Genomic DNA, 27997 nt, shown 5'->3' with positions numbered 1-27997 from the left:
ATTACGATGATCGAATTAGGCTAAATCTTTCGATCTACTCAATATGTTTAGGAATCTGACACACGACCAGTTGCCCGATGCAAACTCGTCGGTAGGCTACATCAAGATAAAGGTTTTTCGTCATGTCGCATTTGTATCTTACCTTCGGCAGTGCTTCCGAGGAGTACAATCATTAAAAGAAGCATTGTCTCAATTATTCGCCTAAAATATCCTGTACCAAATTGCAATTACAATATTAATGTATGATGGTTATGAAAATACATTCTAGTTAGAATACCCATGTTTCCGACTCAGTGGCGGCTCGTGACAATATCGGGTGGTGGGGCAAGGGCTGCGAGCGACTTTTTATCAAGATGACGTCACAATGGCGTTTTCCAACGTAAACAAGTAACTTGGTGGTACGGTAACACGAACTTCTCGACAACAGTGATTTTAACGTATAAGCCGCGAGAGGTCTGCTGGTGAGCTGTGACTTGAAGTGTGGTAACTGCGTAAACGGTGTACGGAACAAAGATTCGACACGGTTCAATCAAGCGATCAGCTGTTAGCCGCCATCCAAAACGAAACAGCTATCACGCTTGACAAGGGTTGTAATTGTAAGCAAATGGCCTGAAGGCCACAATTTCACGGTGAAATTGACATTGGAGAATATAAAATAAAACTAAATATTTGAATGCAAACCGAGAATGTTAGTAAACTGTTTCATGATATCATCATCTCATCAACTATCTCAGTATTGAACACAGTTAGCGGTAACACAGATACACCGGCTTTTGTGTGAAATCCGCAATGCGTTAGGTAGGCCAAGTGTCAGATCAGCGCACATCTCTACCATACTCGACCTTGATAACGAAATTGCTGCCCTAATCATTGAGTGTCAACCTTGAGACTTGGCACAGCGTTCGATACTAAAATCAAGACATACCATGCAAAAGCTCATGACGGATCCAGCTAAGGAGCATCGTTAAAATCAATGGAGACCAATACCGGCTTTGCGTAAAATATGTTTGCGATATATGACGAGTCAGCTCTCACTCGACTTATAGGAAACGAAATTACCACTAACATACTTCTGTGACAAACTTGAAACTTGGTACAGCGTTCGATACTAACATTAAGACTAAGACTAGCTAAGGAGCATCGTTAAAATCAATGGATACCAATACCGGCTTTTGAGTAAAATCTGTTTGCGATACATGACGGATCAGCACACACTTGACTTCGGAAACGGAATTACTACCCTAAACTTTGAGTAGAAACCCTGAAACTTGGGACAGTGTTAAATACCACCATCACGACATGACATACCAAGTTTCAAGAATTATCATGGAGTGAAACACCATCAAAATCGACCTATACCAGCAAAGATCGACTCAACGCATATGACTGTAACCGAGTTCAGATATAGATACGATTGTTACATCACACCTTAAGGGCAACTAGGCTATGTTGCCCCACCTGCTCGGTAATTTTATGAATAGGAGAGAGTAAATCATTGTTTCTTTATTGTGCGCGGCTTTGAGAGAATAGACAGTGAAGGCTTGTTATGAGCGCTACCGGGGCATGCCCCGGCTAGGCATTCGCAAAGCGAAAACACGGAAGAGATTCCGATTTTCGCAGAGACTTCGCTATATATGAGCATTTACAAGCGAAAGGACAAGAAGAATACGATTTTCGCTGTGATTTCGGTATATATAGATTGCTGTGCGTCTGTAAATAGTAAAGAATTGTTATTGAACAGAATTTTAGGTGGGGCAATGCCCCAGTTGCCCTATAGGACGAGCCGCCACTGTTCCGACTATTCTTTATATATCACGCTTATCTCCTATTTAGGCCTTGTGCGACACGGCAACGCATACGATTAATCTCAGTGACTGCAGTTTGTTAATATTCATGGACGACATCTCTTTCTCACTTGTTTCCACTCTTCAATCACCTCACTATACATACCCAACATAATATCTTGATAACTACACTGACGGTCAATGACGGGCGGCGACGTATAATGTAGCCTACATTGTACACAGTTCTTAGAACTGAACTATTATTTCGTCCGATCCATTATCAAGTTTACGTCTGGCATTTTCAATAATGATAACTCGTATCACTTGATTCATTATGAGACCTGCGAGCTTCATATCAACGCAGTCCTTTCTTTTCCCAGTGTAACGATATATGTGCCGGAAATCCATGTTGGTTTGTCATCATTCTTTTACATCATGTTGCAGTTGTTAGTCTACATGTGGAGCGTATCTCTTGTCCGATACAGGATGTTGCATGATAAATATTGATATGATCCGCCTATATGTTCCATCCGCAAGCAGTCAATATAACGTTTTGAGCCTACACCATACCATTAGAATCGTTCTGTGTGGGTTTCGACTGAGTCGGGACTAAGATCACGGACGTAGACTATGCCACAGTGCGGAGCCACAAATTCATGAAAAACTGTTCGAACCACTTTGTAGGAACTCCACATCGATTGAATTTTGGTCAGAACCACAAAATTCGCTATAAATATTATTGTACCCAGATCCCCCTCGGGCTATCCGCTTTTTGCTGCTACTTATCATTTACATTGGGTGTCCGTTTAGTGAGTAAGTTTGTAACGCCTTGATGCGCGAAGCGTGAAAACTTTCTATAATTCATGATTGATTCGGGCAATATGGTCGGGACTTGCAAATAGATTGCTATCAATTTTTATCCTTTCTAGGCTCACGTAATGAGATTTACCGGAAGAGCTGACTGAGGTGTGTTGGAAAAGGTAGGGCCCCTAAATAATAATTAAACACCTTCGGGCGTACCCATTAGTATAATGACTTCGTTACATGATGCTATTTCGTGACCTCCTATCTTATATGACAAAAGATATTGAAATCGCCCAAACGTACTAAACTAAAAGACTACACGATTTCAAATTGGTATTTCTTTACGGAAAATAATGTTCCCTGTGGGATGGCATTTATCCCGTGGGGCTCAGATCGCCAGGACAGGAACATCCGCCTTAACCTAACACTCTACCTGCCAGTGTTGTAGAGGAAACATCCTTTGTTTCCTGGGCTGTTATTGTTGGTGAAACAGCGGTGATTGCAGGCTCTGTAACCTCTGTTAACTGGTTGGTTGTATGCACAGCTTCTGAACAGAATGATATGCAATGCGAGTCTTTTTAAAATTTTAAACGCCTTTCTTGACCTAACACTCCACCTGTCGGTGTTGTAGAGGAAGCATCCTTTGTTTCCGGTTCCATTATTGTTGGTGAAACAGAGGTGATTGCAGGCTGTGTTAACTGGTTGGTTGTATCCGAATCTTCCGAGCACGTCCTGAAATATAAGTGTATTTACCAAACTGAAATGCATGTGGCACTGTCGCACTGTCAATAGTTTGCCATAGAGCGAAATCTGTCGGAACAGCACCATCCGTTTACCAAATGTAGAGATTGAGGTGTTTCATTTCTTAGGGTAGGAATTCAGACCTTCAGTTTAAAATACACTGAAGCATCGGTAGCGATAGCGGCGCTGCAATTCGCTCATACTTTGCTCAATGCATTGTAGATCCAAAATATTTTAATGCGCTTCTAGTAATAAACCTTCAAAAATGCCTACATTTTGAATGTATCTTTAAGAGCGCTTTAAATTAAATCATGATGTTCGCTATACCAGAACAGTTCCTTTTGTTGAATTCATAAACACGTACGAACGAAACGCTACCATGCATCGTAATTGATTCCGCGCAATGATCCGTATTAATGCCGAGGTTGTCGGTAATAAAGTAATTCCATAGTTGTTCGAAGTAGTTTTCCGCTACTTGCAGGACTTAATCATGTAAATGTAATTTTCCGTTACTTCTACTTTCTCATATTTTCTTCCTTGCATGCTCAGATTTCTCTATATACAGTATTGGAATTAGCCACCTAAAATACTATTTTATTCGTATCCAACATTGTCTACTGCTTGTTTGTTTGTTTGCGGTAATCATGGTGTTTTATCGACGACAACGTTCATTTACACCAGGCCGATTTTCTTTATTTTTGATTCCGTAGCTGCCGACTTGTAGCACGGCTGACTTCTGGGGTTTTAAAGACACTGCTTACGCGGATGAGAGGGCGAGAAGGAGCCTAGATAAACTTCAAACACTCTGGTAGGAATTCTGTAGTCGAACTCGGTCCATTTCGAAATTTAGTAAGCTGATAGCTAAAAACGGCCAGCGCCTTTGCCCAGCTTTACTCAGAATGGAATTGGAAGCTGATTGATCAACAACCAGAGGTGGTCAGTAACGAAGTACTTCTACTTTTTCGAAGTACTCAAGTAGTTTTCCTCTACTTCTGGTACTTACTCAAGTATATCTGATTTTCTCTACTTCTACTTCGTAATATTTTGTGATCTACTTACTTACTTTTCGCTATTTTCAGTTTGTCAAGTAGAAGTAGTTCAATCTTCCAATAGGGAAGATAGCCTGAGGAATTTCGGGGCTGTTTTCGCGGAGTATCAACATTTAATTTTCATAAAAGTTTAGTAAATCGTAATTAAATCGCGCAGCGCATTTTTTTTAGTTTTCAAGTTGCATAAATTTTAAAAAAAAATTCTTGAATAGCATTTTCATATTGAAATGAACCCGAAGATTTTCAGCTGACACTCGTCAGGGGCAATCTTCAGCAACACAGAGAATTCAAAAGAACATCGTATGTCAACAATCGCATCACAAAATATGACGTCACCATGCAGCATGAAATGTCGAATACGTGAGCGTTAAATGTACTACTTTTAAATGGTGAACTCTATAAATTATGCTAATTTAGGAAATAATTTTGGGCCCCCTTCAAGCTCCACCCTCCAATTGGGGGGTTTGAGGTGCGGCAGTTACGGTCCTGGACCTATGCCTTAACGATCTAGACTCGGCCTAAGATCATCAGTTCAATAACACGGAAGCGTGTCCAAGCCCAAATGGTGTAGTTCGCAACAGGCTATTGCAGTGGCCAGTAGATAAACCGCCCAGTGATTTGGTAATTCGATGTAATGCGAGATAAGGATTCATCGGACCTAAGACACCAATGTCCAATGTGCTTACTCTAAATTTATTTTTAACAGCCTCTAATACTTGGTTAGGTACATGAGTAAACAACACTTGTTACAGATCACATGTGCGAATTGTTATAGTTGAAGAAAGTCGAAAGTGTGAACGTGATAAACGCAAAATTATGGTGCCAATGCCAACCAACATGAATATGTGCCGAAAGCCGAATACTTTGCATTGAAATATGTCAAATGTCAAGACTGGCAACGTCTGCTATTACCTCTACAAGGTCCGAATGTTTCCGAGCAACTGATACCGATACCGATTCCGATTCCACTACTTATTTTTTCTTGGCAGTGACGTTACCTTCTCGTGCGGATAAATTTTCTCAAACTTTGCAGTATTATGAACGCATCGGGAGCGTTCCTCAATTGTGAACTAGAAAAGCACAGCTACCAACAAGTTTTTAGAATTGCGTCCAAACGACAAAAGTCACAGACACACTGTACTTATATAATATCCTATTAAACTCATTTGAATTATTCCACGTCGGAAAAAGTGAGAAATATGGACAATTTTCATTCGCACTCATCCGAATTTTCATTCCCACCATACGCACCACGCTTGTCAATCGCCCTGAAATTTTTCTCATTCGCATAAGTGCGAACCGTAACACAGGTGGAAAAGCACTGCTCTATATCAATATCATCGAGTTTTTTTTTTTCAGTCTGTGTGTCATACTCCGGAAACCCGTAAGAAAATGGATTCTCAATGGCTCCCCCAGGTCTCATTCATGCACCGAATCTGTATACAATACATTCAATCCGGGATTGATGACTTGGAGATCCAACACGCAAACAGGAATATTTGACCGTAACATGGTTGTAGTATGAACCGGCATGCCCCCGACTTGGGTAAAATGACTATACGAGTCTAGCGGTAATACATCTGAATTGCTACACCGTTCACTGATTTACTCTATGATTTCATCGCTTTGTAACATCACAAGATAGTCATGACTCTATCTGACGGATAGATGGTCTTTCATCCCGACCACTGGTGTGCAAAATTGGGTACATCGGTAAATACTGCATCGTTTAATATCCTCCGTGTTGTCGACGATAACACCCTGTGAACTTTTTTACTAAAACCAAAGTGTTTTTGACCTATATGCATGTCTTGGTGAACTATCGAATCACTGGTATTCAAAATGATTGCGAAAACTGTCGTTACCCTCTTTCATTAAGACACGATAAATATGTCGGATGTCGCTACTCCCACACAACCACTCCAGATAAAAAAAAAATCGTAAACAGTGATTCTGTGTTTGCAAATCTCGAGTTCGATTGCGACTGATATTATAATGTGATCCAATTAGGTGTGTTTCTGAGGAATGAAGACTGAAATCGTATTAAGCACCACAAGAGAGCACTGCCTCGTTATTTCACACATAGGAGGCCACAGGAGTATTTTGAGGTGGGTCACAGATAGGGTTGCATTTAAAACAAACAGTGTATTAAAACACTTTGTTTAAAACATGTTTTAATAGTATTTTTTAAAAGGCCTTTAAAAAACAAAATTGTGTTTTTTTAAGCTGTAAAATTATGCCATAGTTGTGTCAATACTTCACAAAAAAACATGTCGTATGAGCCTACGGACATTTACCACTCGATGCAGCCAACGTATATCGATATGGGATGGTAGGAGCCCTCAAAATACTCGGTTCGGCAGCAATAGTACATATATTTCGTCAAAGGAGCTATTTTTACCCTATCTTTTCAATAGTCAATGTCAATCCACTATGACGTCCTAATCAATATTCATGACGTCATGGCTTTAAAAAAACATAAAAAACAATAAAAAACATCTTTTAGATTAGGACCTTGTTTTAAATTGGTTTCTGTTTTAGATGCAACCCTAGTCACAGAACTATTTGGAAAATTGTAGAATTAGTGAAAGTTTAGGTATATTCGTTATCGTATTCGCTCAAAACATATACCTTATTCATATTATCGAATTATACGCAGGCTACATAAAGCTTTTCATCTAAATCTGATGAGACGTATGGAGTCACAATGAGAGAGGAAAACGGCGGCTTTTGTCCTCCCCCTCCGCCGGCTACGGCCATGACAACCCACAGCGAACAGCACCGGAATGAATTTCGATTATATAATAACTGGAAGTTTATGCTGATATGTCGTATGAAGTTAAAAGGGGGGGGGGGGAGCATTAAACTCGGACTGAAGTTTATTTCATCTAGATTTACGGTACTTCAGCAGGTCGTATCATCGTGACATAAAATAGCCACAATTGCAATTTATTACACTGGTCAACAAATGAAAATAAAATTGGTAGAACATAGCTAGCTGGTGTTTTCGAGGTAGCTGATTACGAATATCACATTAGTTTTGCCAGATTGGCTCTAGAATAGAAGATATTTATACCCATAAAAAGCTTAAAATCGCTGTATTTAACCTCGAATATTTCACTTGGTAGGAAGTAAATCTTAGATTTTTCTACTTTTATACTGCGCATAAATATACAATTGACTATGATAAACACTCATGTCGTTCTCACTTTTTCCATCAATATTAACATGACATGATGCGAGAACTTTGTTTGTTAAAAAAGCAGTTTGTCGAGCCTAAAATTGTACTTTTGCACAATGGAAATATATTTTCTCCTGCCCAATTGGTCATTCTACGAAGATGAAAGAGGAGTATATAGCTATCAAGTTTATCCCTGGAAAGCTTAACGAAAATACTCATACCCGTCTCATCTCTTTTCACTTGTAAATGGATAATTTTCCGTAACGCCAACAAAGTGGGTATCCTATAGTATCCATATCAAACGAGAAGCTTAAATCTGGAGTCTTTGATGTATATCAGATTCGAATACGGACTAAGGATTACAATTCCATATTAAGAAAGGTGCTCGCTGCATGGAATCCCTTCTATAGGATGTAGTAAAGAAACCGTTTTTGGAATATCACAAAGCATCCAACTACAAATAGTTGGTCCGACAATTGGCATCCGCATATGGAAACTTTGGAGCAAACATGAGCATTAAATCTCACTTTCTTGACCAGTCATCTTAATATGTTTTCTGATAAAATTGTTGATTAGAGGGAATATAAAGGGGAAAGGCTCCATCAATACATCAAAACAACAAAAGAAAGAACCTGGAACCTTTCGAAAAACTGCACTAAATTGCTTAAAACCGAGAATAGTACAAGAACCAAATCTGGTTTAAGATAAGTTATTAATATAATATTTCGGGCAAGTTTTTGTTGCACTAAAATCGCGAGAAAGTTGCACTTAATTTTAACAGGAGTTGCAGTAAAAAGTTGCAATCATAATTTTTGTTGAATTATTAGGGTATGAGATAATCGAATGGTTCCGTTGTATAACTTAGTTCCTGCAGGGGTGTCAAATTTGTTACTTCGCCATTTAACGGTCTGATGCACACAGCAAAAAATTACGCAATGCGGGAATAATTTTCCCCCCAAGAGTCAAACAACATAGCGATAATCCCTTCTCCCTAAAACAAGTCGAATAACACACCCCAAACCCCCTAGGTCTGCAACCGTAACCCAAGGCATTTCATAAAAACTCACTCTTGGCGACCTTAACAAAATAAATAGCCCGGAAAAAGGTGACCCAGTGAAAATGTCATTTTCGGCGGTCTCGCCTAGGCGTTTGTGAAATGGGAAAATACCGTAATTTCCAATGTATAACGCGCAAAATTTTACCGATTTTTTGCCCTAAAGTAGGGGGTGCGTAATATACATGGGTACAGCAAGCCTTTAAAAAAATCCCTCGATCAAAAACTTGAAATCACACCTTTCGTCATGTTTGTTTAAATCGCGCATCACCTCTAGCCATTGGGTCCCGTAATTCGTATTATAGAGTGTAACGCGCTGCCAAATAGAGAAGCGTGTTGCCAATTAACGAAAAGCGGGTTTCGAATTAACGAGAGTCGTCTGCAAAGTACGCGATCTCTTGCTGAGTTGGTTTGCAGTTTGTACGCGAGCGAAATTAGGTCACTGATTGCTACAAGCATGCGCGGCAATCCTTGTTGATTCATCGCGTCAACGACAGACCTTAACGATCGCATACACAAGAGGCCATGTGCGCAAGATATAATCGCTTGCGTAATCAGTCGCATCTCCAACAGGACTGGTGCGCCCGACATGACCGTTGGCCTGAGCAATCGCATCTGTAATTGTAATAGGCCTCGTGCGCAAGATGTCGGGTGTCGCTAGCCTGAACTATCGCGTCGCCGACCTCACAGGCTTTGGCTACTATCTACTCTCGTTTAGAGACAATGCCGTTAATTGTATTATGATTAGCAATCATTATGTCATGATTGTTCGACTATAGATCGACAATGTTTAATTTCGATAGTTCGAGGGTGACATCGCAAAACAGAACAACATCGAATACTAAACCGCAACTATTCATGTAATCATGTACTGCGAATGCAGGGTGCGTACTATACATGGGTACAGGCTTTTTCCCAGAATATACACGTCATTTTAAGGGTGCGTATTATACATGGGGGCGCACTATATTCGGAAAATTACGGTATTTCAGATTTAAGCAACAGAATTAATAAAGTGATCTATTTAAATATTGTTCGAGCACGGTCGTGCTTGGCAGGGATAGTAGAGCTTCTTGCTTACAAGCCATTGTGTCATAGATACCAGTGAGATGCAGCTAACGCATCATATACCTCTTTGTTATGCAAATCAATGAGAATGAAACCATACTAGAAACAGTGTGTAGCATGTTTTTCAATCACTCCTGTACATTTTTGCGCAATTTTTGTTAAAAGTTGCAGTAAAAATAGGCATCAATATAGAGAAAAGTTGCACTATAAAATTCCTCCAAACAGCTCAAAACATCATAAGACATAGATTCTGAGTATCCAGGAAGCTGTCGGAAGCTGTAAAAAAAGTTGCAAAAATTGCAAAAACTTGCCCTAATTATATTCCAACTGATTAGTAGGGCAATTTTTTTTTTTACATGTCAAAAAAAGTCAAAATTAGGTCAAAATTGTAGCGTTAGGTCAAAATTTGTCAAAATTGTTTACAAACTCAAACATTTTTTGACCTCTGCATTTCGTTTGTATCGTAGATTTTGCGCTGTCGTTGAACTTATCATTTGATATTTTACAGCTTGTAGCCTACTTTATAGGCCTACCGTTGTAAACGGACCATCGTCTGCTCATTGTGAATCATAAATGGTCAAATGAAACAAATTGTGACATGGTTTTATGGTCAACGTACCGCAATATCCTAGCTGAAGCAAGACTGCTTGGACATTGCATGGTTCTTATATCAAGAAGCGCAAGCTGAAATATTGTGATATAGACAACATTGTCAGAATGAAGCAACACGGTTTGTCACCAGCAGTGTGCACACAACTTGAGTGTTGTCAGCCAACAAATGCTGCTGTTGAACGTTCTTTCTCCGTTCTTGGCAAGCTACGTAGTAAGGACAGACACTTTCTACCCGAAAATGTAGGAAAAGATCTTTCGTTGTACTACAACAAATTTTAATTATTTCCACCAGAATACGTAATGTAACAACTGGAATTCTTCATAGAGCCAGATTTCGTTAAAATACTAGTTTTTCATGTAAAAATCTGTCAGTTTTTGAGCCAATAACGTTTTTTCAGGCCAATCTACTTTGTAAGGACAGACAGTGCCAACCAGAAATGAAGATAAGTAGTACAATTTTAACATTATATGCGAAAACACCTAATTTTCATACGTGAGGTCAAAATTTGGTCAAATTTCAGTTTTTTTTTAGGTCAAAAAAGGTCAAAATTTAGATTTTTTAGGTCAAAAAAAATTGCCCTACCGATTAGTTTGAATTTATAATAGTTGGTTGACTTAAACCTGATTCAATTATTGCAACGTTGTTTGAGTACTTAGGTAAATACTTATGCATTGCACATGATTGAAGTTCATTTACGTACATGTACATTGTACATTTTACATGATATCCGTGAAAGTCTCCAATTATGATATACCTAATACCCCGAAATATAATTCTGTTAATGTATTAAATTTAAAACAGTCTTCAGAGTGTCAAAAGAAAAAGTAGAGTGAATTTCTGAACTTTCTAGTACGACTGAGACGATTTTTAATCCAGCCCATGCAGCGAAAATACGAGATTTTAGTCAAAATAGTCCCATGGATTATCTCCAAAAATAGGGACAATAGCCAATTTGAAAGAAATAAGGTCATATTCGGAATCAGTGGCCTCGCTTCAGAACCCCCAAAACCACACATACTTTGTCTGCCTAAAAATATGTGTTGGCCAGTGTTATCCCTTATCAAGCAACGAATCGTAATGGATTGAGGATTTAGCGCAGCACAATCATCTTTGGGGCGGTTTGAAATGTCTGGCCTTAAAATCAGTGTACATTGTAAGAGTCACGTGAACTGATTGTAACATTGGATTTAATATTCTGACATCGCAACTTCATTGCGTACAAGACAGAAGACATACTGTGTACATTGCACAGCTTGCATATTAAAACATTCTTTCTCTACTTCACTGTAGTATCCCATTCACCAAAGAATTGTTTGAAGCTGGTCCATAATGGCTATATTAGGCTATTCCCCACCATATAGTGGAACTAAGACCCAAATCACACTGTGGATGCGGGGATTAGATTATAGGCTTTCGCAACGTAAGTGGAACACCGGACGACCTGAATACGAGAGTGATACGATCTACCAGGGCCGTAACTGCCAATCTCCAAACTCCAATTGGCCAGAGCTCCAAGAGGCCCAAAGTTATTTGGTTTGTCGTTCTCGTTTGTTACGACAGATTTATAAAACTTGTAAATTTTCTTAGCGATTCGCGCGATTTCATGTCGCAAGAGGTCTACATTTAAATATGATTAGTAAGAGAAAATGCGCATATCTTAGAGAAATAAGCATGTCGCCGCCGGTGATTACCACGCTTTGAACAGGTCTATGGCTCTACGATAAAGGGTGGGTCACATAACATTAACAAGCTAAAAAATGGGCCACGGCCAAAAACGGCTGGGAACCCCTGGTCTAGTTCATCCGGCAACATTTCAAAACGGTCATCACCAAAAGACCTATTGATCGACGTTGGTTTAACTTGGTCATATCGACGGGGATCATGTCAATCCGTCTCACCGCGGTTTTACGACACAGGCAAGGTGCATCGGTGGAAATAATAAAACGCAGAAGGCACAATTTGATGGTATTTCATTATTTGGCATGGATTCTACACGCGATGAGCCGCACATTCGAGCAGTACATTGGAAACAGGACTGTATCATTGACATCTAAGGGAAATGAATGTATCAATATGTCGGTGTCGTAAATATCCAACGTAAATCAGGAACATTATTGTGCATGGTTCCCTTATTTGACTGTGAACATATCAGTCTATTGGTATGCATACTGTACTGCTGTCCAATGTTTCGATACCGTCAGTGATAGTCGAACGAATAACACTGTTAAGGTCAAATATGCCTGATGTTTGCATGTTGGGTCTCCAAGTCTTCATCATCGATCCCCAGATTGATGCGTACTGAGACGGTGCATGAATGAGACTTGTGAACATGAATTTCTTTTCCATGATGCTTTATAAAATCGATCGACAACGGTTTCGATAATGTTGTCTACGGATCGAAACCTGTCTTGTTGGCTGTTGCTCGATATTTGTAAACCAACACATTGTATGTGATGTCATACACCTCATTTCGTGAATACTTGGTATATGGGTGAACTGAACAATCGTGAAGTAGGCTACTTGATATCTGCGATGCTATACGCATTGTTATTTTTCATGGAAACAAAACACGGGTTGTGACATGTTTATTTAAATAATGATCGTTGGTTCTGGTGCGTCGATTCAGGGTGAATATTCGGATCCAGTTCCACACTTTCTCATATTCGGTATCCGATTTCAAACTGAATGGATCGATATGCATTGACCAATAACGAATAAAGTATCGTAATATAGTTGACAAAGCTGTATGATTGCCGTATTTTGATAAAAGTCGACTCGATTGTTGATATGCAACGTTCTTTCCAATTCTTTATTAGTTGCTGACGATTACCCCTGACGATTGTCAGCCGAAAATATTCGGGTTCATTTCAATATGAATATATTTAATTGTATATTGAAGTTCTATACGTCCAAGAAGCTCGTCAGGTTTCCGTCGATCAATGATTGTTTTGATAGTAATCGGGTCTAGTCGGTGCAAATATTTTTGGTTGCCAATACCTTATCAACGACAAAGCCTGCTTGTTTATCAAACTGGCGTACTTGAATAACCTCATCTCCTACCTTTCTTTGCATTGAATCAAATCTTCTTGGTGAATCCCAATGATTCTTTTGTACATGTCAGATTGACCGCGGTAGATTATTCGGAGAACCGTGTTGTCTGGTAAAGAAATGTATTGCAATTGAACAGTCCAATCTCTGATAGTCGGCCGGTGGGAATCTATGAAATGCTGCATTTGACCTTAACTATGAAACAGCAGTGATGAAGTTCATGCAGATAATGAACCAATGTTTCTGGCCTGCGTTAATATTGCCAGGCCTCGTTTTGGCGACTCTAATTTACCCATATTACTAGCAGGGTCGGGTGTACTTTCGAATGCCCATATATTCTTATGAAACTATTACCATTTGATATAATCGTGGCGAGCTATATTTTATCATTTATAACTAAATGTAAATCAGGGTTCCAGGCCCGTTAAGTTAGCAGTGAAGGATGTATTGTACAACTGTTTTCAAATAGATAATACCTTTCGTACCGGGAATAGTAATAAAAAGATTTGCCTGTGATCGTATATCAAGGTAACGTGAGTTGATTTGTTCCCTATATCAATGCCATGTTGAATCTTTCACAATGGAATATTTAGAATTATGGCAAAGACCTGCCATATGCGTGAATCAACTGGTAATTCTTACTAAACGTTTTGGCTCGTTCAGAAACCAGCCTATATTTCTGTAACGTTAGATCACGAAACATACAAATCCTACTAGTATAACGACCATCTTCACAAAATGCGATAGTGCAATTAAGAGAGTCAATTATCGAATTCCCGGCGGTTTGATTGACGCATTGAATCTCAGAAAAGTCCGGGCATTCAAAAAGCAATGTCCAATACGCGTCGCTCCCATTGACAAAGCTGAAACACAAGTTGAATTTCTGTAAAATTGAGAATTTCATAAGATTCAGCCGGACGCATGGTCAATTCAATACTCGGTAAAGCATATTATGATTTATAGATGTTAATATATAAACTGTTTTACTTCCTAGGTAAGTGGATATGTATGGAGGTCGGAGGCAGGCAGTATCAAAATACCCCTTCTTTTTCTAAGTAATCTAGTGAGTCTTGACTGCTCACACCACTTACTCAGGTCGCTACGTTTTTGACAGATTCCACACCTACTTTACATTCTTGCAGTCAAACTTCCATACTTTTCATACTTTAAAATTTGTCAAGTACAAAGTAGTCCTTGGATGCATTCAAATCATTTTCATGAATGAAATTGGCATGCTTGCGTGGACAACTGGAAGATACCCTGTATTACCTTAACATATATTACCTAGTTGCGTAACTTTGCCTTATTTACATTGTCATTATGAAGTCCTTCTATTTGCTCTCCACGGTGATGTATTTTGCAAATTCAAAACAATCACCATTGAATCACTGAGGTTTATCTGCAACGCTCAGTCCAAATCTACTTCCTCAGAATTTTTCTATATTTCATTTGATGAAGGAATATGCGTTAGAAATCGGTACTTCTACTAGTACTTGAGTATACATTAGGCTAACAGCAGTTGCTACTGTACTTGCACTCGGGTGTCTACAGCGACTATATTGATCACCACCTGACCTTTCCGCAAGCTCGGTCTTTGCGATGGTTCCTGACGTATATCTGTGACCACTAGGGTTGTCCAAAATTTGGAAAATCTTTAAAATGCTCCGTTCTAATGTCTTATTCTATAGATTATTGATTAAAAAAATAGTGGGCTCATAGCAAAGCCGTTAAGATTACGTGCAAAGCGTTTGAAAGTAGCTGACGAAGAATGGGTGTGCCACCGACCATAGAACCGCAAGAAGACTAGTAATCACGAAACCACGGGTCTTGATTGGCTAATCGGCTATGCTGCTAGGTATCACAGATTATGCTGCATAGTATAGCATAGTTTGGATATCATATCCAGCATAGTCTGTGCTTACATTTACACCTCGTTTCTGAAGCATCATTAAGGACTTTGAAAAGACTCACAAGAGAATTCAATTTGTTGTAAGCATCCGATAAGTAGGCCTACCAAGCATAACCGGCTGATTCAGCCGATCACTAGAGCATTCAAGACTTCAACTATATACTACATCCGAAGCCCATTAAGATCACACGAATCATAGTGTCATTGGTAAGCTATATATTTGTATTCAATGATGATGGATCCCTTCCGAAACGAGGAATTCGTTCGCCTCTTGCATAAGCGCCTTTGCTTTCCCTCGATGAAAACAAGACATGTAGGCAACAGCCGTTTCCTTCACAATAATGCGGCCATGCTGTAGAAGTTGTTGTGAAGTAGCTGTTGTTCGTTCATCATGTATTTCGTACCTCAATATGTCCTGAAGTAATCTTGAATCATCATCTGCCAACCTATACCAACAATGCGCCTACAGAATCCCCGCCGGTAGCAGACTCCTTGAACAGTGAACACCTTAGCTGCAAGCTGCTGCTGTCGTGACATTGAACCATAGCCGATTAGCCAATCAAGAGCCATGGTTATGTGATTACAAGTCTTCTCGCCATTCTATGGTCGGTGGCACACCCATTCTTGGGCAGCGACTTTCAAATGCTTTGTCCGAAATTTCTTTCCTGTGAGCTTCTTTTAGGCTCATTTTTTTTAAATCAATAATCTATAGAATGAGACACTAAAACAGAGCATTTATTAAGATTTTCCAAATTTTGGACAACCCTAATGTCTCATTGTACTCGAAATATTACAATTCGAATAGAGTCAAATTCGAGGTTGCGAATACTGGTGATGGTCTGCTCCAACGTGTCTGAAACAGTGTCTCGAATAGGCATCCGTTTCACACAGTATATAGTTGCGCTTGCATCTTTTTATCTCAAATATCAATGGCATGTACGCCAATTTTTCGATTGTTAATTTTGACGCCTGTTACCATTATTGGTGTCGTCAAATCAACGTGACCATGTCGTACAAGAGCTGGGTAAAAGCAATCCATCATAATAGCAGTGACGTCATTGCTGCATCGTATGTGAGATTTCACTCGAAAATGTTCACAATCGGATGTTTAAAACAGGCGAGAATGACTTGTAACCGGTGAAGGCGACAAAGTGGGTAAAAATGTGTGTAACACGCTCACGGCGTATGGTACATGATTGGTATCAAACCGTAGAGGTATTTCCAAGTGAAGATAATGGACATAATCGTCAATATTTTATTCTTCTGGATTCTAACATCCCGAACGAGAGCGAAAAGACTTGCATTTTAAAATGTGTCACTGGATTTGACGCGTTGTTACGAACTATAATACGTTATGAATCTATGTATTTTTAAAATATTATTGTTTCCAATTTTCCTGAAGCATACAGTGTGAGACGTATAGCCAGAATACAAATTTGGGAAGGACATTTGAAAATGTCTCAGAGGTGGATCTATGGATCTATTATGACGTGATTCAATGGCTAAACGACATAATGTGCAATTAAACATTGGGGGAAAATAAACTTTTTGCCATCATTACATTTGCATCACTAGCGAATTTCACCAATTATGTTCCCGCCTCGCTCATGCAATATTACAGCAATCGCATACAATTTTAGCATTGTTAACGGGGTATATTCATTGTCGGGTAAGCACGGACTTCTTGACCTCAAATATCGCGACACTGAAGCCTGGAATGGAATCACGTTAGCCGAAAATGGGCGTTTGATAACCGAACTTCAATTCAAGTCTACATCGCACGAAATTCTGAATGCAATCACATACCAGCCGCGCTCAATTTGATGTTTCCATTCTGCAACATTTCTGCGCCAATCGATTAGATCATTTATCCATTCACTCCATTCTCCAACGTCGTTGTACCATGAAGCCGCTGTCGGTTGCGTGGAAACCCCAAAAATAATGAGAAGATAGTCAGTTGTATTGATTGCGAAGGAATTGCCAATTTAACGAGCCGTTATGGACTGTTATTGCTAAAAGTGGATGTCGAGAAGAATCGGTGCAGAAAACAACCTTCCACGCTAGCTATATGGCCATGGCGAACTGATTCGTGTGGAAGATGTTTATATTTTTACTTTGTTTGTGAAGGAACATGATTAGGTTATCACTAGGGCAAGTTTTTGCAACTTTTGCAACTTTTTTTACAGCTTTTGGAAGCTTCGTAAATACTGATAATGTATGTAGTGTGGTGTTTTAATCTGTTTGGAGGAGTTTTATGTTGCAACTTTTTGTCTATATTTTTCATGCAACTTTTTTCTGCAATTTTTATCAAGTATTGCGCAAAATATGCTATAAAACTATAATAAAGACTAAATTAATGGATTTCAAGTGACAATGCGGCCCACCATAGGCGCCGGACGCAGGTCTACTGAGGAGGGTTGGTGCGATGACATGCAAAATAAGGTCAAAAACATGCAAAATAAGATCAGTCGCGACATGCAAAATAAGGTCAGTCACATGCAAAATAAGGTCAGTCGCGACATGCAAAATAAGGTCAGTCACATGCAAAATAAGGTCAGTCGCATGCAAAATAAGGTCAGTCACATGCAAAATAAGGTCAGTCGCATGCAAAATAAGGTCACTCGCGATATGCAGAATAAGGTCAGTCACATACAAAATAAGGTCAGTCGCATGCAAAATAAGGTCAGTCGCGACATGCAGAATAAGGTCAGTCGCATGCAAAATAAGGTCAGTCACATGTAAAATAAGGTCAGTCACATGCAAAATAAGGTCAGTCGCATGCAAAATAAGGTCACTCGCGACATGCAGAATAAGGTCAGTCACATGCAAAATAAGGTCAGTCGCATGCAAAATAAGGTCACTCGCGACATGCAGAATAAGGTCAGTCACATGCAAAATAAGGTCAGTGGCATGCAAAATAAGGTCAGTCGCATGCAAAATAAGGTCAGTCGCATGCAAAATAAGGTCAGTCGCGACATGCAGAATAAGGTCAGTCGCATGCAAAATAAGGTCAGTCACATGCAAAATAAGGTCAGTCGCATGCAAAATAAGGTCAGTCGCGACATGCAGAATAAGGTCAGTCGCATGCAAAATAAGGTCAGTCACATGCAAAATAAGGTCAGTGGCATGCAAAATAAGGTCATTCGCGACATGCAGAATAAGGTCAGTCGCATGCAAAATTAGGTCAGTCGCCACATGCAGATTGCAGACTAAGGTCAGTGGCACAAGAAAATAAGTTGGATTTGAAGTAAATATTTGGATTTATACACGGACTGTTAATATTCTATATGCGACTAATCACCTCGTAATCGTAATAATCGTCTGATTATATTTTGTTGAAACATCTTCAGTTTTAGGATATAGATGAGGAATGTCAATCATGAAATTACTATATAGGAAAGATATTTTTTAAATTCAATTTTTCATAAGAGAAAGAGTTGGATTTGTAATTGAAATATGGATTTGGATTTATGCGCGGACTGATAATAATATTCTACATGCGACTGACTTCGTAATGAAGATAATCATGATTAGCTTTTGATTGAAACATCTTAAGATTTAGGATATAGATAAGGAATTTCAATGTTGAAAGTAGGCTACTATACAGGAAAGATATTTTGAATTTCGTTTTCATAAGAAAAAGAGTTGGATTTGTAATTGAAGTATAGATTTGGATTTATGCGCGGACTGACCTTATTTTGCATGTCGCGACTGACCTTATTTTGCATGTTTTTGACCTTATTTTGCATGTCATCGCACCAACCCTGTAGGGTCTACTGGGTATGCCGTGTTTACCAAGCAATTTTTTCGGGTATATGCGGCATACCCACTATTCCGTTAGTCATGAAACTCCCTGAACTAACTGGTAAATTGTGCGAACCCTATGTAAATAAAAATGTAACCATGAACGATTGAATAGCGAAGGAAGAAACGGAACAAGCAGACACCATACAAATTTTAAACTGCTGGAACCTTTCGAGTATCTCACACCCTCATGATTTCAAAAAATTGTATAAATGCAACTTCTGCAACTTTTGTTAAAATTTAAAAAATAAATGCAACTTTCTCAGGTTTTTAGTGCAAAAAAAAACTTGCCCTAGTTATCACTGATCATAAATGAGGATACCAAGCGACTTCGGCAATTATGTAAAAATATCATCGTCATATATCAATGAATGGACCCTTGTACAGAGTTATCCTGTCCACGAATATTTACATATTCATTACGTATATAATCCAATAATTTTGCGAAACCAAGATTGCATTACGTACTGTTAGCGAACGGGACTCTCTACACCACTGGTTCTCAACTTTTCTGTAGTCGCGGACCCCATTTGGACCGTCACGTACCCCCGCGTACCCCCAATTTTTAGCTCAAATTTAGCTCTGTTACCGTGCAACTGTCATCTGTCTTGTGCAAATATTAACTGTAGGCTAGTGATAAACAGCAACAAAATGACCTTACTTGAAATTAATATCACACTTTATTTATGTAGAAATTGGGAAGACGTATATTATTTCAAAACCAGTTATAGCCTATGGCTGCATTTCTTGGAATACACTGCCGCGCCGTCGATTTGACGTGAGCGAGTGCCGGAAATCCATTAATTTCCACAAAGATATAGGTGGCAAATGTATAATAGCGCGTAACGCTTCCGACGACACTTTTGGGTCTGAACGAAACTTACATGACACCAATATCACATCCAGACTGTAGTCATTTCTATGTAGCAGATCATCTTGAAGTTATTGGAATGGCGGTTGTGTATATCACAGGCGAAAATGGATGCTTTTGAAAGCGAATTTATTCCGAAACCCCAATAAAACTTTTCTAATCAACAAGGCTATTGGCAAATTGACGATTAAGATGAGTTTGCACAGTAGAATATTTCATCTCAAACGGCCATTCTGTTTACGTGAGTCGTTATCGTTAAGGTTTAGTAGTTATGAAGTGAGACTGTTTCGTGATTTCTCTATATCAAAAAAATAGAAATTAAGTTATCACATATTTTGCAAATTTGGAAATTTCTCGGACCCCCTGAAATTGCTTCGCGGACCCCCGGTTAAGAACCATTGCTCTACTCCAATATAAAACATGCTGGAATCTCAGAAATGAATAAAAACAATGCTTGCTGGAGTATTAAAATGAATTTGCCAGCTATTCCCCGTATCTAACTAAGACACCAACGGAAATCTTTCAGACCTATTGGTGATATGATATACAATGGCTTGCTCTATAAATATCTCATATCTTGAGTCAGCATTCTTGGTCACGCATATAAGTACCAATAAACGATGCTTGCAATCTATGTTTCCTCTAATTTTTCACGAGCCTGCGCAGACTCGCCAACACACTGCGCGGTCCCTTGGACAACACTGCGAAACGACTAATAAAAAATGCCATCACTTCGATTTTTGTGCGCGCCACACATTTTTCTATACGCGCGGACTTTGTCGGGGGTGCGCGAGCAGCTTAGAGGGAACATTGCTTGCAATCCTCTCCAAAGGCCTAATATGACAGGCTCCGACGTCCGAACTTCTTAAAGTCAATTAAAGAAACGTAGAGTATCGACTATTGACAATAGCCCAGAGGTGCCTTCTAATTACGTATCCGAATTTTCAATTCGCAGCCGCAGCCGCAAAACGATTGTATACATCAGTAAGTGCGACATGTGTACAGACTCATTGTCGTAAAAACTCTTAAGCGGGTTTTCTAGGCCAGGCATTTTCACCCACGACATCACGTCACAATGATAACGAATGTTCAATGTTCATATTCATTTCTTAGCATTTTAGGATGTGAGAACAAAACTGACTTCGACTGATTACGCTAGAGAACACTTTGAAGTACGGGAAATAGTTGCATCATATAGAATAATCTCACCTGGGGTAATAAGGCATAACACACACACGATTCGGTCTATCATAACTACGTCGATTTCCGATATAATCCAGGAAATTATATTCTTACTTTTGAAGCTAAAATAATGGAAAGATGTCACGAAAGACTATTTCATCTTAAAAGGATCTTGCTACCCAACCTCATCTTATTCAACTCGTGAGAAGCTATCGAATATTCAAATAGTTTACGATTATACGTTGATCGTCGACTAGACCAAATTCAAGTGATTTCTCTCCTCGAAATCCTGCTGGTAAAGAACCTTGAGGGTGATGGTCATGCAATGCCTAATAAAGCTACAGTCTCAAGCGTACAGCATTACTCGTAGTACAATGTGAGAGCATTGGACACCAGTTTTCAAGTATAAAGAAGAGCCTATTGAAGGTCATACCTGGATCACGGATATCGTACGTGTGTATGGTACATATTTTGAAAATCCTTTTAGGTGCAGTTAGAATACGGTGCATGTATGTATATCCCTTATGTTTGGTTCTTTGGAAAAGCAGAAACCCTGTGTCTTTTTATGTTTCAAAGCAAGGATACAGGACCACATACTTGGTTCATGTGCCAAAGCGTTCAATTCTTTTCTACATCACGGACAATGTAATGTTTATTGTTTACAAACTTTAGCGCGCGCTTCACGAAAAAGCAGGGTGCTGTCACACATTCACCGACCGATTAAGTCTGCAGCGCAGATGTATAAAGGTAACGGTGGTTAAGGTAAGTTTGGAGCCACTAAACACAATCTTTAAAGGGGTGCCTTTATTTTGTACATGCAAGCTAATGAAGAGCTAATGAAGCTAATTAAGCTAATAAAAAGCGAATTAAGCTAATGAAAAGCTAATTAAGCTAATGAAAAGCTAATGAAGCTAATGAAGCTAAGTAAAAGCTGATGGAAAGCTAATGAAAAGCTAATGAAAGGCTAATTAAGCTAATGAAAAAGTAAGCTAATGAAAAGTAAGCTAATGAGAAGCTAATTAAGCTAATAACTATGCTGTAGTACGGGGGCCTTTCGACCCGCCTGGCGGGAGCAGATCTTTTAACGTGGCTCATGCCTTTCAAAGGGGAGTTTGGACTTTGAAAATTTTCGAGCTCGCCTATACTTTAACGTGCCGCAAGTTTGCGGCGCGTCGCCCACCCCAAAACACGCGGCCCTATGGCAGACCGCCTATACTTACTCGGATCAGTTCCAGATTTCGAGTGAGCCTAGTCGTGGGGGGGGGGTGTTTGGCCGAGAAAAGTTTTTGAAATTTTCCGAAAAGATTTTCGGAATTCAACGTTTTTTTGATTTCGTCCCCATGTTAAAGTATAGGAAAGTTGGACTTTGGTCGATTTTTCAGAAATTTCATAATTTCTCAATTTTTTAGTAGTTATGGCCCGAAAACCAAAGTTCGGACTCTGACTTTTTTTCGATCTCGGCCCCATGTTAAAGTATAGGGACTTCGGACTTTAGACGGTCGCAGCGGTATAATCCACAGTTGCAAGACCTATGGGTTGTGGGTTCGAGTCCGACCGAGGTCGACTCTAGAATTCCTACCTAGGTGGTGGACGTTTTTTTAGGATCCTCCTCTCTATCTCATCCGTGTAAGCGGTGTCTTATAAAAGCCAAGAATGTGGGCCGTGGTACAAATCGGTCGCTACGGAATCGAAATGAAGAAAATTGCCTGGTGTAAATGACCATGACCATAGTAGTCGACACACGCCATGAACGCCTCTAAACAAACCTCTGTATATCTGTCGGTGCCGTCAAATCTTCCGGTTTGCCGGGTGCCGTTAGCGAAAAAAAGGTCGAGAATCACTGTGCCAGGATGCCACGGACTATTTTTCATTTACAGAGGGTGCTGCGAGGTTGAAATTTTTGACAACCACTGGTCGGTGTAAATCTGAATAGGCACTATTGTAATCATGATTCTCGTTTTAAAGCGTGCGCCGCTTCGGCCGATAGCAGAACATCGAAAATCGGGAATCGAAAAAATTGTAAAATTATAAAATGCCTGAAAAATCGACTAAGTTCAACTTTCCTATCCCTTAACATGGGGACGAAATTGAGAAAAAGTTGAAGTCCGAAAAAATGTTCGAAAAATTTCTAAAAAATTTCTCGGCCAAACACCCCCCCACCCCCCACCCCCCCACGACTAGGCTCACACGAAATCTAGGACCGATCCGAGCAAGTATAGGTGGTTTGCCATATTGCCTCGTGTTTTTGGGTAGGCGACGCGCGGTAAAGTTGCGGCAGTTATGTCGCCCACGTTAAAGTATAGGCGAGGTCGAAAATTTTCTCAACTACCCTTTGAAATGCATGGGCCACGTTAAAAGGTCTGCTTCCGCCTGGCGGGTCGAAAGGCTCCCGTGCTACAGCATAGTTATTAGCTTCATTAGCTTTTCATTAGCTTACTTTTCATTAGCTTACTTTTTCATTAGCTTAATTAGCTTTTCATTAGCTTACTTTTCATTGGCTTACTTTTTCATTAGCTTAATTAGCTTTTCATTAGCTTAATTAGCTTTTTATTAGCTTAATTAGCTGCATTAGCTTTTCATTAGCTTGCATGTACAAAATAAAGACACCCTCTTTAAAGCCTTAAGATGTACTGTTGAGGAACGTAAAACTTGATATTGCGACATTTTATAAACTATAAGCCTATTTCTCAAATATTGGTGTGTAAGCTATTCATACTCATTAGGGTGGAGTGTAATTTTTTTAATTCCTACAAAAACAAATGACCTAAAACTTTAAAAAAGGTTGACTTTAGGCAGGTCACCCATATTTTTAAGCCGGCAATCCCCCAATTTTTGCGCGAGGGGGTAACATTGCCCACATCGTCAACCACTGGTCGTAGAGTCATGAAATATAGCTCAACAGCTGCCAACATATCATGTTTCTATCCGTCCCAATAAGAAAGTTTTCTCTATTGGGAACACAAAACAAGTTATAGCCCAAAACCGTAAAACTACTATTCTTTTCTTCCAAATTTTGACGCGGGCTATACGCGAGTATAACTACATACTCAGATGTGTTAGGGTTGCGGGGAGCCCACTTGGTGGCGTGAGGTACTGTAGTATAGAATCACTGCGACAGTAGCTTTCGATCAAGACCAGATTCAGTAATTTCTGCGCTCTGGAAGATAACTTTTGGATTGCAAGAAATCCTACAGTCGCTTACGCAAAACAAATCACCACTCCAGCCTCAACGACGCGGAACGAAGCTGCAAAATCGGTCGTTGCCGTTCCATGTTTACATTCTATAGTACATGCAAACTTATTCCGACACGCACCTGCCGCCGCTCTCCAGTCTCCACGTTCTCCCGACACAGGTGCCTCTCGCAGGTCATGGCGCACATAGAACGCATGCTGCAAACCTCATACTCCCCTGATCTCAGAATCGCTTAGCTAACGAAATGAATTTATCACCAAACAATACAACAACTTGAAAAAATACCATCCCATATTAAAGTCTGCCAACCAACCCAGTAGTGCCCTTCTGCGAAATGATCTTTGTTCTACTTCTCGTATCCATTCTTCACCCACTGGTTCACCTCCCGAAGCCATTGTCGATTCACTGGCACTTCAGTCATCAGTTGGGAATAAGTCAAACAGAAGTGGCATTTTGCTCTGTTTTCTTCCTCGATCTGAGCCGCAACCCGTTACACGTCTTATATTTGTTGTCGTCTCCAAGTGTAGAGACTTGTGAAGAAAGTGATTGGAGCAGGCTGACTCTGGATCTACTTCCTCAACTGGTACGAAAGAAGAACTCCAAATGAACGAATATCTTATTAAAATATCGTTGAAAATTGATGGTAATATCCTGGTAAGACCATATTCTTCAGTAAATAAACTATATAATTAACAGACCAACAACAACAAAACAAAGCTGGCTACTTCACCACGTCGCTCACGAAATGAGTGCGCGTGCGCTCCAATCCTCCAAAGCAGTCCAAGTGGCGAGTGAGCCATAAAGAAAACAATATACACCGTGGCATATGTGATATGTGACGGTTTGTCCCGTTCACTTCAATAACCTAGTCCGAATCAATATCCGTCACAGTTCCTTCGTTCCACAGATTCCACACAGATGCAGGCCCACACTCCGCCTTAGGTGACTTCACAAAGACATTTTCTACAATGTTGTATGGGTTTAAATTTCTCTTTCTGGAATTGCGTTCGTTTGCTACTCTCCGCTCAACATTTGGAAGATTAGACTCATAACCAAATACCCTCTCAGCTAGTATGACATTCTGAAAGTTTGTGGTATTATTATACCGATACACCATTACGCTCACACTACCATTAGTCCTGGCCACTATCCGTTTAATGGTCCTGTGATTTCTTTCAACAGTTGAATTTCCGGAATGTTTGTAAGCACAGCTGAATACACGGACAATTCTCCAATTTCATAAATATTGTGACATTTTGTGACTCTTGAAGCAACTATATACCCTTGTCACTCAAAATTTCGTCAACAGCCCCACGCTGGAGCAACACCTGGCTTGGATCAGGGGTCGCCAACTCAAACAGGGTCGCGGGCCACTTTTCAAAATTCGTCGAGGCCGCGGGCCGCATGACTTCAATATCAAAATAGAAATAGACAACGGAGTTTAACAGCCACGTTTTTATAACTCTACGTCAGTATAGCGCTGTTCTCTCTAACATGGGAGACGGGCATAGTTACCACAAAGGAAATAATATTTTATTGAAGAAATACAACAACAAAAAATCGTGATCATCACTTTCATTCTGTTTTGTACTATGAGCTGCACACGGTACCTGGCAACACTCTTCAGTAACTAAAGAAGATGTGAATATGTGGCCAACCTTTTTGCTATTCACGGCCGCACTTCGATTAGCCTACTTATGTTGGGTACGGCTGCATTCCAGTGCATATAGTCGTAATGAACTAATTGCAGGCCGAATCCCCGCGTTAAACTGTCAATGTCAATTGCCGGTGAACTCCAGACCAATCTATTTATTCCTCTCGGTTTACTCTGCGCACCGACATCGTGAGCACTCCTATTAGAAACAACCCCAGGGGTCCCCTTGTTGGTCGCGCGAAGCGCGAACATTTTTCACATTCTCGAGTAAACTTCGTTAGTTTCACATATTACTATCATATATTTATCCTTTCTCAGCCCATGTGATCAAATTTGCCTATAGTTGATGCAGGAGGTGTCTTCGAAAATTTAGGGAAGCCATTAATGCTGTGCTGCATCTTTTGGAGGTCCAATTGGTATTAGACCCCTCAGTTGCATGCTGTTATTTCTTGACATCCCATCAGGATTGTCAATATAATGAAAAGATGTTGGAATTGCCCAAATGTGGGCCTACCAGAAACAGATTTCATTCGTGATGAGGAGAACACGATTATAAATTGGTATTCCTCTATTGGGCGCATCATTTTCCTGTGCCGTTCGCATCTGTACTATGGGGCTCAGATTACAAAATACATTACTACATTAAAATCTAAAATCAACTCGCACGGAACCGCGCCTAGCGCGAAGAAAATTTCAAGAATACATCAAACCTCTCTTTAATTAGGGAGTCAATCTGAATATTCAATTTGCGTACTGATGGCCGCCAACACATCCTAATTGAAATAAGTGTTGATGGTAACATAATTTTCCTTCTATTGCCGCAGATTTGGCCACCCCTGAACTAAAGAATCGATATTGGGGTTATAGACACAATACTTGCTGGAGAACTACCTCCTCGTAAAGCTTGGTCTTGTGCGGAGCCTGAAGTCATTTTCTAAGCGTCTCGGTCGTGGCATTGGTGGGCCATTGCACGTCAAGGAAATATGCTCATTCATATCAGCAAATCCTTCCTTCGTGGAATGATATTACTGTCGCCGAAGCCGCATCAGCGAGTGAGGAATAGTGATATTGAGCACAGGAGAATACCACACACTTTGAACAACAACAACTGTATTTAAACTGAAATCAATCCCAGCATTTCAAAATGCTTTACTAAGTGGTCTTCCGAAATTTCAAATCAGGTCGCGGGCCGCAAAATATGATCTCGCGGGCCGCATGCGACCCGCGGTCCGCGTGTTGGTGACCCCTGGCTTAGATGCTGTATGACCTGTTCGGTAGATTAGGTTTTTATCTTCCTCCATATCGCAAATCGACTTGGACCACAATCAATTATATTAAGGTAAGGCTACCCACCAACGTGTGTAATGTCTAATGCCAACCTACCCCATACTTTATCCGCCGACAACTGCTCGCGTTCCCACTTGACAGGATGAGGATCGATTTGGCGACATATGATGGAATTGCCAACCCCATGTTGAACCATTTCCCGGCTTACTTCCACCCCACGTAGCGTTCTGTTGCATACAATGTTCTATCTGTTCCCAGGTGATGCTTTTCATGGATCCCATTGACACGATCTTCTCCGCTTGACTTTGCGGGGCGACGCCCACACAAATTTTTCTGGTGCCAACTACGCAGCACCCTAATTGCCATTTCCCTGATTTATTGGCCGTGTAGCACGGTTCTTGCTGAATCGAGCTATATGACCAAATTGACCGTTGACCACTCCTGCATACGTGAACGACTGAACGTATACTGACGGGGCGGTGGCAATTTGTAGTACGGCATACTTTTAGGCTTTAATAGGACACCGCTCACACGGATGAGATGGCGAGGAGGAGCCTAGGTAAATCTCCAACAGCTAGGTAGGAATTTTGGAGTCGACCTCGACTCGAACCAGCAACCCATTTATGCTGCTGCTAATAGATATGGTAGCTACGGTGTCTCGCCACGCGATTTCTCGTGTGTAATCATTAGGGCCATTTTTATATGACCTTAAAAAACCAATTATATGACTTTATTTTTGGGGAAATATGACTTTA

At 40.1% G+C, this 27997-nt stretch overlaps 2 protein-coding genes across 2 annotated transcripts in view; both read right to left on the bottom strand.

Annotated features, from left to right (window-relative positions):
• Positions 1-256, bottom strand: part of LOC145457898 (uncharacterized) — a 48894-nt gene extending 48638 nt beyond the window's left edge. The window contains exon 1 of the mRNA XM_080336191.1: positions 143-256. Within this exon, the coding sequence (XP_080192317.1) occupies positions 143-185 (43 nt within the window). The 5' untranslated portion in view covers positions 186-256. The remainder of the gene's footprint in view (positions 1-142) is intronic.
• Positions 257-2727: 2471 nt separating this feature from the next.
• Positions 2728-22576, bottom strand: LOC145457902 (uncharacterized). Its single transcript, XM_080336196.1, has 6 exons — positions 21136-22576; positions 17058-17163; positions 14057-14205; positions 13355-13451; positions 3205-3320; positions 2728-3135 (listed from the first exon to the last, which is right to left on the bottom strand). The coding sequence occupies exons 1-6, from the start codon at positions 21176-21178 to the stop codon at positions 3005-3007; spliced, it is 642 nt and encodes a 213-aa protein (XP_080192322.1). The 5' UTR covers positions 21179-22576; the 3' UTR covers positions 2728-3004.
• Between the last annotated feature and the right edge of the window lie 5421 nt (positions 22577-27997).

The sequence above is a fragment of the Botryllus schlosseri genome, chromosome 15, assembly GCF_051294905.1.
Source record: "Botryllus schlosseri isolate E-star chromosome 15, Bs_hap1, whole genome shotgun sequence".
Lineage (NCBI taxonomy): Eukaryota > Metazoa > Chordata > Ascidiacea > Stolidobranchia > Styelidae > Botryllus > Botryllus schlosseri.
This window is presented reverse-complemented; position numbering and strand designations above follow the sequence as displayed.